This window comes from Myotis davidii, unplaced genomic scaffold, assembly GCF_000327345.1.
Source record: "Myotis davidii unplaced genomic scaffold, ASM32734v1 scaffold469, whole genome shotgun sequence".
NCBI lineage: Eukaryota > Metazoa > Chordata > Mammalia > Chiroptera > Vespertilionidae > Myotis > Myotis davidii.
Genome location: NW_006299722.1, coordinates 160,156 through 171,690, shown reverse-complemented (window position 1 = coordinate 171,690; position 11,535 = coordinate 160,156). Strand labels below are relative to the sequence as shown.

General features: G+C 39.6%; 1 protein-coding gene across 1 annotated transcript in view; it reads right to left on the bottom strand.

Annotated features, from left to right (window-relative positions):
• LOC102768212 (complement receptor type 1-like) overlaps nucleotides 1–11,535 on the bottom strand; it is a gene marked incomplete at its 3' end in the record, with an annotated part of 135,542 nt that overhangs the window by 122,439 nt on the left and 1,568 nt on the right. The window contains exons 2-10 of the mRNA XM_015571895.1: nucleotides 8,224–8,403; nucleotides 6,815–6,914; nucleotides 6,317–6,405; nucleotides 5,293–5,691; nucleotides 4,199–4,375; nucleotides 4,009–4,111; nucleotides 3,262–3,347; nucleotides 1,705–2,094; nucleotides 6–153 (exon numbers count right to left, since the gene is read on the bottom strand). Of these exons, the coding sequence (XP_015427381.1) occupies nucleotides 6–153; nucleotides 1,705–2,094; nucleotides 3,262–3,347; nucleotides 4,009–4,111; nucleotides 4,199–4,375; nucleotides 5,293–5,691; nucleotides 6,317–6,405; nucleotides 6,815–6,914; nucleotides 8,224–8,403 (1,672 nt within the window). The remainder of the gene's footprint in view (nucleotides 1–5; nucleotides 154–1,704; nucleotides 2,095–3,261; nucleotides 3,348–4,008; nucleotides 4,112–4,198; nucleotides 4,376–5,292; nucleotides 5,692–6,316; nucleotides 6,406–6,814; nucleotides 6,915–8,223; nucleotides 8,404–11,535) is intronic.

Here is an 11,535-nt window from a genome sequence, read left to right as displayed (position 1 = left end):
AAGACAAACAATGAATTGTCTTTGCTCCAACAAGCAAGTAGCCAGGCTCACAGCTGTAAGTCACAGACAGTCCAGGGACAAAGAGGCTGACGTTCTCTGCTGTGTGATGTCCATTGGGGATCCTGGAAAGTGGTGGACACTCCAGGGGGAAATCTTTACACACACACATTAGAACAAAAGGCCATCAGATGATACATCCTTCACAGTCTAGACTTTGACATAGTACATTCATCCAACTAAATGGCACATTATCTGTGGTAACCAGTCATCATAAATTTTCAACTCATTCTTTAAAACAAGTGTGATGTAATATTCACTTTATACACCATATAGTTCATTATTTTCTGTTTGTAGTTACTCTTTATGATTTTGTGAAATTTTTCATTTACCAAAAAAAATAGTCCATTTTTACAAATACTCTCATCCTATCCTTAAGCCTATTCTCTGGTCCAAAGGTCACATATTATTAAGGAGTCATCCCGCTAGATATTAGTAATATAGTTTTATAGGATCCCATATGTGTTACATTTATACATACATATTGGATGAGTATATGCGTACTCACATCTTATTCTGTGTCTTTCTTTCTTTGCTTAATAATCTGCTTATGTTATCTTCTCATGTCAATACATATAGGTCAACCTAAATCTTTATAATGGCTTATTTTCTATAGTCACTCATATTGTGGCTATCTTCAAACCTTCCTTACCCCCAAGTTTATATATATCTACAAATACATAGAATCATATTTTTGTAATAGCTTTTCAGCTTGATTGATTTAGAATCAATTGATATTGTTCTTCACTAAGAAAAGAAATACCTACTTTTATTATAATAGTTTGTCAAATATGACAGTCCCTCTAATTGTACGATTAAAATTCAGATTTAGATTTCTGCAACAACATAAACCTCAGTAAAAAAATAAATGAACGCCCTGGCTGGTTTGGCTCAGTGGATAGAGCATTGGCCTGCGGACTGAAGGGTCCCGGGTTCAATTCCAGTCAAGGGCATGTACCTTGGTTGCAGGCACATCCCCAGCGGGGGATGTGCAGGAGGCAGCTGATCAATGTTTCTCTCTCATTGATGTTTCTAACTCACTATCCCTCTCCCTTCCTCTCTGTAAAAAATCAATAAAAAATATATTCAAAAAAATGAAGGACTTATAGTAATCCTTACTTTCAAAGTCATTTGATTTGAAATGTTATGTCTGAGGAGATGACTTGGCAAAGTAGTGCATCACTTCAGAAAGTGTTTATAGAGGTCTCATAGAACAGGCATCATTTCTGCCAGACTATATTAACATCTATTTACAGGTGGGTTCTAAAACATTGGGTATATTTCTCCTTATTTTAACATTAACTCATATAACTTGTTTAAAACCACACAATTCACACAGCACCATCAAAGTCTCATCTTGTGAGGCTCATTCAGTTCAATTATTAGGTGTGTTCAATTACTTTTTCTCATTATACTTTAAAATTTTCTGTTCTATTGATGTTTGTTAAATGAACATCCATGCCCTTGGTGACAAAAAATAAAAATAAAACAGGGAACAATAATTTTCACCCTTTGCCTTGCTTCCCTCTTCACCCCTACCCTTTACACTTTGACACTGTTCTTTATTCACAATGATACAAAACGTTATCTGCAGAGTAATGCAAGGATACACCCTCCCGATTCAGGTTGAGTTTCTCTCTTACTCACCACTCTCACAGGTTGGTAGTGGTGTCGGCCCCCACCTTTTATTGGCTTGGCACCAAACGGTCTTGTTTCCTTTCATGGTGAAGTTGGCATCACAGGTAAAGGTCACAGAATCACCATGTATGTATGGTGGTCTAGATCTTTTATCTTTGTGTCCCCCTGCCACTACGGGCTCAGAGCAAATAGATTTTCTGTTGAAGTATTCACATGTAGGAGCAGGTTTATCCCAGATTCCTTTCACTTGGTCTTTACTTATACAGAAAAGATTCTTTTCTCCAATAATGCGGAAGCTAGAGGAACAACTGTACCTCACCAAAGTGTTAAGAGGTATGGAGCCAGAAGTGTAACTATTCCGACCATTTCGGATAGGAGGAGGAGGGTCACAAAAAATCCCTGAAAAACAGAAAAGGAAATATGTGGTGATATTGATTATGACAAGAAAAAGATTCAGATGTAGATTAAAGCTCCAAATATAGTTTATGTCACCTTATCAGAAACAGACTTAGAAATCTGTATAATTTATTTCTTAGGAACTCAGAGTCCCTACTTATCCCCAAGCTCCTAAATTCTTACCTTTCTTTTGCTGCTCAGCAAACAAATCAATACAGGACTTAAAAGTACCATCTTGACCAAACAATGACAATGAAAGAGAATTTGTTAAATAATTCTGAGTCTCATCAATTTTAATAAAACTAAAGGCAAACAGCTGTGAAAATAATATGTTAATAACATGCTAATCACATGTGGGTAGGTACCATGGACTTAATGAAATATGGACTCAGACCTGGTCTCAGGTTCCCACTGTCATTGAATAGCTGAGTGACCGTAGGCAAGTCTTACCCTCTCTAAGCCTCAGTTTCCCAGTCTATTTTATAAATTAAGCTACTTCATAAGGTTGAAATGAGAACCCAGAGAGATGCAAGTACCTGAAAGGAACAAGAACAATATCTGAAACATACAAATTGTCGGATGCCTATTTCAAATACACAATGGGGGTTGCAAGTGGTGAATGCACATTCTTCCCCTCTACGAAAGGGACTGCAGCCTCACTGCAGTCATTTCTCACCCTTTGATGCTGAATCCCTTTGAAAAAGCCACAGGAAGTGATTGAGAGTTTGGAAGAATGATCTCATATCCTTAAGATGCTTGTCATATTGTTAATGATTTATAGCTGTGTTGGTATATGCACACCTTTCCTGAGTGAGTCTCAGAACAAAGGGAGAAGCACCAACCTCCAGAACAACTGGTTGATTTCCATTTAGCCCCAAGAGCTGCTCATCAGTAGAGGTACTGGGATAAGAACACACACACCACACCATTTCAGCACAGCAGTGCTGCTCGGGTCCAGTGGGATCAGAGCCTTTCCCTTAATATAAATAGAAGACTCAATATGAAGTCAACTGAATAAATTCAGTTTGGGTCTGCATGGTAGAACATCCCGAAGAGTGGCATGTACATGTTCAAAGTATACATATGGATAAGATGTGATAAGTGATAAATGCACGAGAACACACCAAAATTCAAGAGGCAAGATTCGTACTTATTTTCGCTTCTACTCACGTTCACAGACAGGAAACTTATTATTCCAGAGTACTGTCATTCCTTCAGAGACACACTGACTAGAAGATTTGCCATTTAAACGGTACCTTAAACAATAAGGGGCAGCACATCATCATCAGAACAAACCAGTTCTCAGTTGCATGGACTTAATCACTTCTATCAAGTAAGTGGTATAAATTAGCTCTATTTTTTTCAGCATTTAAGGGTTAAGGGAAAAAGTCCAGCATTAAGGAAAAGGTCCAACATCAGACCAGGTGAAGACTTCAGACCAGGTGAAAACACAGAGAAAAATATCCTAACCATCACATATTTAAAAAAGAAAAAATTCTCCCTTTTCTCTTTGGTAGCCAAATGGCAAGATTCTCTTGACCATGTAGAATGAAAACAACCTCATGTTCAAAGTAAAGAAGACATCAAAGATCTTGTTCCCTAAGTTCGCCCAAAGAGCCCCTCTTACTAAACCCGTATTATCTATTCATCTCCAAAAGAGGGGCCTTAAATTGTGACCCCAAACTTTGCTTTTTCAATTGATAAGTGGGTAATTCCCAGTTTGGGCTGGCCATGCGTGATACGTACACTTGAAGAAAACCAGTAGGGTTTGGTTAATAAGAGAATGAGAATTCTTAGTCATAAAAGGGAGAGAGGCTAAGATGGGGGGGGGGGGACTGTAACTGTCTTTACAAATTACATTTTGCAGTGCTTAGCTGAGTCATGGTCTCAGTTCAGGCCCTGTCACCTCACACTCACCCCTCATCACAAACAAAAGAAACCTCTGCCCCAAGCTGGAGATTAGGAGGCGCCACCACCCGGCCATTGAGAAGTTGGTTTGGGATGGCATCACATGATTTCACTAGGGGAAAAAAAAAGACACAAGGCTAGCACACTAAGAGTCAGTTAACAGTTGAGTTCCCTTAAGATGGAATAGAGCTTTAAGCACCTTCACAATTGGGGGCTGTATGGCTCCAGGTTCCCACGGATGTACACCGTATAGGGTTAGTGCCAATGAGAGTGTAGCCAGGCTCACAGCTATAGGACACTTTCTGTTCAATTTCAAAGAATTCCTTATCCATTTTGTCATAAGTACCATGGTGGATGGGTGGAGGTGGTAGACACCCTGAGAAGAGAGCAGGACGAGAGGCTTTTTATTTCTGAAATAAGAACTTTCTTCTCTACAACCTAAGCCAGCTTGGGGTTGGTAGGGGATAGGATGAAGATGGCCCTGTCACCTCTCCTCAGTGTAAAGCAGAGACGCCTTTGGTGAGGTGGAGGGGGCTGACATCATTACTGTTTTTAGATGTGATGAACTGTACCACCACCTGCTTTGTCTCTTTGGATCGGTACCAGGAAACATTATATCCACTCAGCATTTTCCACTTCATTTAACTAAAATGACCTGGTTATCCTCTCACTAATATTGTAGTCAAGGGGTTCAAACGTTGGTAATACATAATCACTACCAAAACCGGCCTCAATTTTCCTGCTCCCCAAACCAAAATGATGAAGGTTCTGAGTCCCGTAGGAGGGGCTCCAAATGTTGCCCTTTTTTGTAAGTTAGACATTTCTCAGAAAGAGTAGGGGAGAAAGGAAGAATGAGGGAAGAGACTCAATCTTAATTTTAACCTCATTGCATACAGGCTACGTTAGTCAACATGAGCATGTATAAAGTCTACAGTCTTTTGAATCAAATACTGACATTAGCAAACTTCCCCCAACCTCATGGCCAATAAGATTGAGAATTTATTTATCCCAATTTAAATAAAATGTAATAATATGTTTTAGAAAAATCTCTGATCCTTGGCTCTGCTCTATCTCCTTTTTTTCCCCTTTAAGCATCTAAACTCCCCTGCACTGTTCCAAAATATGGTAAATTTCCTACCTCTTCAACATGAAGATGTTACTTGCAAATTCTTTAACAAGGATACCCAACCACCTCTACTATCTTTCTCCTCCTCTTCTCAGAGGCACCATGCTATCTATTCAATCAAAGGTCTCATTTCACTTATAGATGGCCGAAGTTTCAGCCCAACTCACCCTTGAAGCAACGTGGCAGAGGAGGATCCCATTTATTGTTTGGTTGGCACCGTGCCTTGTTGCTGCCTTTCATGGTAAAACCAGGCTTACACTTAAACATCACGGAATCATTTAAGGAAAATGAACGACTAAATCCAGATTCCATAATTCCATTTTCAACTTCTGGAAACGGGCATTTGACTAACTTAATACACTGAGGCGGCGGGCCGCTCCAGGTGCCAACTTGATTGTCTTTGCTGGTGCAAGATATCGACTTCTCACCCACGAGGTCAAAGAGCTTTTTCCCATTCGGTCCAACATGGCACCAATAGGTCACCACCATTCCATAGTAAAAGTTATCTGTACTGCTGCCACCAAATTCCCCATTGGAGATGGCTGGGGGTGACTTACAAGGAATAGCTTTTTGGGGTTTGGTGGGAAAAGAAAGAAAACATTTTAATGTTATATCTTCTAGGAATTTTGTCTTCAGTCTTGCAAAATGAACTCTAATTCAACCTACCATTAACCCATTTTATTGAAATTGTGTTTCCTTATCTCAAAGATAGTTATAAATAGGAGGAGCAGGGTAGGAAGATGCATGATCTTCCCTGATGAAACCTCAAAAAAACCCACACACACAAAAAACACACACAAAACACACACACACACACACACACACACACACACACACACACACACAAACCTATGATCTGGTCAGTAGAGCCCATCCCCAGAATACAGATAAACTGTTGTAGGAGGCACCTGGGATGACCTACATTGTGCATGGTATAAACTTGGCAGTCTGTAATCTCATAGCATATTTTAGATTTAAACCCTTACTCACTATAACTTATCATCAAGGGAAAGTGTGGTAGGAATAGGAGGGAGTAGAAGAATGTAAACAAACCACACCTCTGTGCCCAGAACTTCCCAAACCAACTATATCTTTCCTGGGTACTCATTTTGATATGCAGATGCCTAATTTCCCTCTAGAAGGATATCAGCAGAATTACATAGGATGCAATTCAGGGATCATTTTACTCACATTCACAAACAGGCATTGCCCTATTCCAGTTTAAAACATTGCTGTGTGCGATAACACATGTAGAAGATGATTCACCAATGAGTCGATATCTAAAGACAAAGAGATGAGTGATCATCTCCCAGCTACACGTACGTTTTAGGAAAGCTTAGTTCTTTGTCCACTGAATGAATGGCAAAAATATGGAAAACCATGTATGACAAATAGCAGTAATAGAATAAGAACTCATACCAAAGGCTAAAGAATCTTAAGCCAAATAGAAGTTTAAAGGTAGAGATTTAAAATTGGAAGAGGGAAGACAGGGGAGTAGCCCAAGAGCCTTTTTGTTTTCTAGGGATCCCTTCCAGTGGATAATCCTGAAAGGTAGTCTACAGAGCAGTTCAGGTAGGTGATTCTTTTTTTTGCTTATCTATTTTGAAGAGTAGGTGGCAATTACTCAGACCTCTCTTGGAAGGCTGCTGTAAAACCCCTGTGCCCTGGAGATATCTCCTGCCAACTCACCCTTCATTACAAGAAAATGTAATTGTTGACTCAAACACGATACCCATGGGTGCGTGGACAGAGCCATAGAGGAGTTCTCCAGGACTCCCACATGATTTACCTACAGGGGAAAACAAAACGACAGGATTTGGGAATGGAATTTGAGGGACCTTTTGTGTTTTATATTAAATCCCAACCTGACTGGACTTGCTGACTAGCATATTTATGTTTATTCCAAGACATTTTTGACATTTACAAAATTTCTATCTCCCAAGGGAATAGTCAACTCCAGAACAGTATTTGTTTAAAGCACATAGTCTATATTTTGAGTGTGCATGCAAACATAATTTGTGGTCAACCATAATTATAATCTCTCTTTCCCCTTTTTATATTCTGTCAGGTGATGGCATCATTTACCAAGCCTTGTGGCTTAAAAAAAGCACACATACCGTCACCATTTCCTTTCTGTAACTTATTCTTTATCACCTGCCCTTCATTCATTTGGTCACCAAATTTTAGTGACTGAATTCCAAAACTCTCCAAACCAACTATGTCATCGCTGCTGGAATCTCTCACTGGATCATTAACAAAATTTCCCTTTCTAACTCTGGTGTCCCTTGGTCTCCATCTTCTATGCACATCTACCACTGCACACGTCATCTTTCCGAGGCACAAATGCCATCATGCCACCACCTACATTTAAAATCTTACAATGACTTACCATTGTTGATCGGGAAAAAAAATCATGGACTGTCACAGTTAAGCTCCGATCCATTTAATCAACTACTATTCCTCACCACGCACCTCGTACTGCAACCACACCGAATTGTTCTGTTTTCCACAGATACCATGTTCTTTCATATATTGGTGCTTTTGCCTATGCTGTTTCCTCAACCTGTAATGCCTGAATTTCCCTAATTCATCTAGACAGCATTTCTTATTTACTTCTCTATGTCCCCATATAAATTTATTTCTATGAATGAGTGAAATTACATCAGAGTATAGTATTTGTTTAAAGTCAGTCTTTACAATTAGTAAAGGAATTCTTCACAGGGAAGGACTAGTAGACCTAAGTGATAGGGCTGGTTCTCTCCAGCCCTATCACCTAGCCTAAAGCTTCATACCTTTTAAAAAATCTCTTGAATAAATGGGGTAAGAATGAAGTGAAACTAATATTCCTTGCATCCTAACTTACAACTCACTCTAACACCGTACAGAGAGCATAGAGCAAGTTCATGGAGATTACAGGTAAGCAGGGTTGGCCTGCTGTGATGATTTAATCTCAACACTAACAGAAAACATGCAGAACCCAGGATCCTCTTCATTAAGAGGACTTACTAATTTGCTGGTTATTTACTGTGAAAAATAACAGGTTAGCTCACAGAGATACACTAATAGACCCAAAGATGCCACTTTTATGGAATACTCACGTTTACAGTTTTGCTGATCATCTGACCACTGGGAGGTCTCTAGACAGGTGATTAAGAATGACCTTTTGATATACCCAGGAAGGCATTCATATCGCCAACGTGTCCCCACAGCAAACTCAGACTGATCACTCCTAATTTTAGGCTTAGCATAAGTATAGTTTGGCAGGAGCTTACACTGACCTAGAGACAAAACCACAGGCATATCAAAGTAAGAGAGGCTAAAACTTGCACTCTGCTTCTGTGTTTGTCACCAATATACTGACAACTTTAATCTTCAGAAAGTAAACCTAAAATGGGCCAAAAATTTCTGGCACAAAACAACAACAACAACGTATCTTGCAGTTAGGAGTGCATATACAAAGAAATAAGCTCAGAAGTTCAAAGACATTTTAGGATAGGCTTTAGAGATTTTAGGAAGAGATGGAGAAAATCATTTTTCACAAAATTCCATATATATTCTTTCAACCTCAGAAATAAAAATTAAAACCTTACAAATAAAAAGTTTTCCGGGATAGCATCGGAAACTCAAGTGCATCAGAGACCTTATATGCTGAGCACATGTTTGATTCTCTAACATTATTTTAATGAATTCACATTACTATCTTAGTCATTCAAACTTTAGGTCCTACCAATAAAAAATGTTTATTATTCCTTATGATTGTATTCCATTAGCCTAGTGGAATAACATGCTCTCTAAGAGAGCTTAGTAATTTCTTCCTGAACGGTACTAGATAAAAGGAACTAGTCATTTCAAGTCAGTTCCTGTTAGTTAAATAATAATATTAATGACGAAACAAATTTTAACCTAGGATATAGATAAGAATCTGTGATACCCACATACTTGAGGATATGCCTGGAAAACTTTTAACTCCAGAATGGCAGTATATTTGAACATGAAATTTATTAATTATTTTTTTTTTCAAATGAGTCTGAGACAGATGCAGGCGAAAGTCAAAGAAAAATTATGGACTGACACAAAGGCACACAGAGCTCCCAAGGCTGTAGCCGGACCCAGCCTTTTTGCAGCCCAACACTTCTATCGGAGAAGTCAGAGAGCCTGGGTTAAGAATAACCATCATCGTTGGGACCCAGACCTCCTCTGTAGGTCTCCTCTGTTTCTTCCCTGAATCGCTTTAGTTTCCTCTATTAACACCTACAAATGTTTCCGAGTGCATGCCTGTGCCACACAGCAAGACTCTCTAGGAAAAGACAGAATTTGACCTACTTCATGACCATGACATTCCAATGGACTCCAAGCAAGTGACTTAACCTGCAATTATCCAATTTAAATAAGGACAATCCCAAATAACTCACATTGGTTTTCCAACTGGTAGCAAGTCCACACGATTTAATCAGCAGCAACGATATGGTGTAAGGTTTTGAAGTATTAAAAGCAGAAAGGTACTTTATATCATGACCTTCTGGAGTGAAAGGAGATTAGAATAACACTTCCCAGATGGAAAATAGTGGGAAATTTTTACCCCAATAAGGACAATTGGGGACTCTTTCTCTTTGGGCAGACACTAGCTCTCATTAGTCAGGAAACTGCCAAAATCCCAGATCAGAGCCAGAATTTCCAGCAATTATGTTCTGTTCCATATCAGAAAAGGGAAGGTTAGTCGATGAATCATTAAGTAATACAAATTTTCTTAATCCTGCAGGTATCTTCCTAAAACACAGAATAAAAATCAGAGTCGCTCATGACTGGACCTAAAATAGAAGATAGTGGCAAGACATTGACATAGACATCCCTTAAACCATGGTGAAAACTAACGTAACGAGGCGAAGCAGTTTCTACAGAACCAAGATACATTTAACTTTTTATTTGGATCCAAGGGAATTTACCTAGAATGGCTTAGAAATCCATTTGAAATTAATGAAGAATAACTGTAGAAGATAATAGAAATAAAACCAAAAATTCAGTCAGAAAACAGTGAGGAGAAATTATCATTGAGAATTATTATAGTCAAATGCCTTAACACTGGCTACTTGATCATTTTTGAATGATGGTTATGAATATTAACCAAGGCACTGTCCTCAGCACAGGAGATGCATCAATGAACAATCACATTTTAAGATAGAGACCTACAGCAGGGATGGATTTCCTACACTGTAGGATGGACAAAAGGCAAGTGTGGCTGGAATGCAGTGATCAGAACAGAGTGGCATGAGATCCAGTGAGAAGGCTCCGTAAGGATGGATCACGGGGCTCTTCAGGTCACAGGAAGATGTCTGGATGTTATCCTGAGTCGAATCCTTGGAGAGTTCAAACAGGAGAGTCACGTGGTCTGATTTACTTTTTAAAAAGAATAGTCTGGCAATTGGGTGGAGAATGGACTGAACTTTTAATTTCAGGAGCGAAAAGCGCAGTCTGGAGGCTATTATAGTAGTTCCTTCCTCCCTTCCTCCCTCCCATCCTCCCATCCTTCCTTCCTCCCCTCTCTCTCTCTCTCTCTCTCTCTCTCTGTAGGAAGAGCATTTCAACAGAGGGAACACCTAGTGCAAAGGCTAAACAAACATTGAATGTATTCAAGGAATGGGAAGAGAGTCAATGTGTCTGGAGCAGAGGAAGTGAGGGGGCAGGACAGAGAATTTCAGAGGGAAAGGCAGAGGCCTGGAGTCAAGGATAAGGGGCCTTGATTTTGTTCTAAGGTGATGGGAAGCCCTTGGCAGGTTTTAATCAACAGAGAAAAAGGATCTGATCTCTGATGGAGGTAGATGATTAGAAAACAAGAGAATTCCTAGTTGAGAACTTTGGCAAGAGTGAAATATGAGCAATAAAGGAAATGTGAATCAGGGTATGCAAATAGACAAAAGAAAGGAGTGGAGCAAGACTCTAAGAAGGAAATTTGCTGCCCATAGGACTGCTCACAGCCGTGTGCCCTGTAGGCACCTGCCTCAGAATTTTCCAGAGAGCTTGCTAAACCTCAGCTTCCTGGGCCACAACCCAAACCTATGAATCTCTTGGGGTGAGATGGAACCGAGAACCCTGCATTTTAGAAAGGCACCTTGAGAGTCTCTTAAGCATGTGCAAGGGCAAGAGCTGGCCAGGAGTCAAGGTCAGGGAGGGAACACAGTAGGAGCAGGAGTCTGGATGGGGGTATGAGCAAAGCGTGAACGAAGAACCATGAAACAACAGTCAGCAGAGGCAATCAATGGTGCATTCATGATTGGAAGAATGAGGAATTTGAAGGGTCATGCTTAGATGAGATCCAATTACAAATGGCCTGAAAGGCTGAAGACATTCGATATTTTTTTAATCCCACAGGCAGTAGAAAACCCTTTTAGATTTTTGAGCAAAGAAGTGGAATA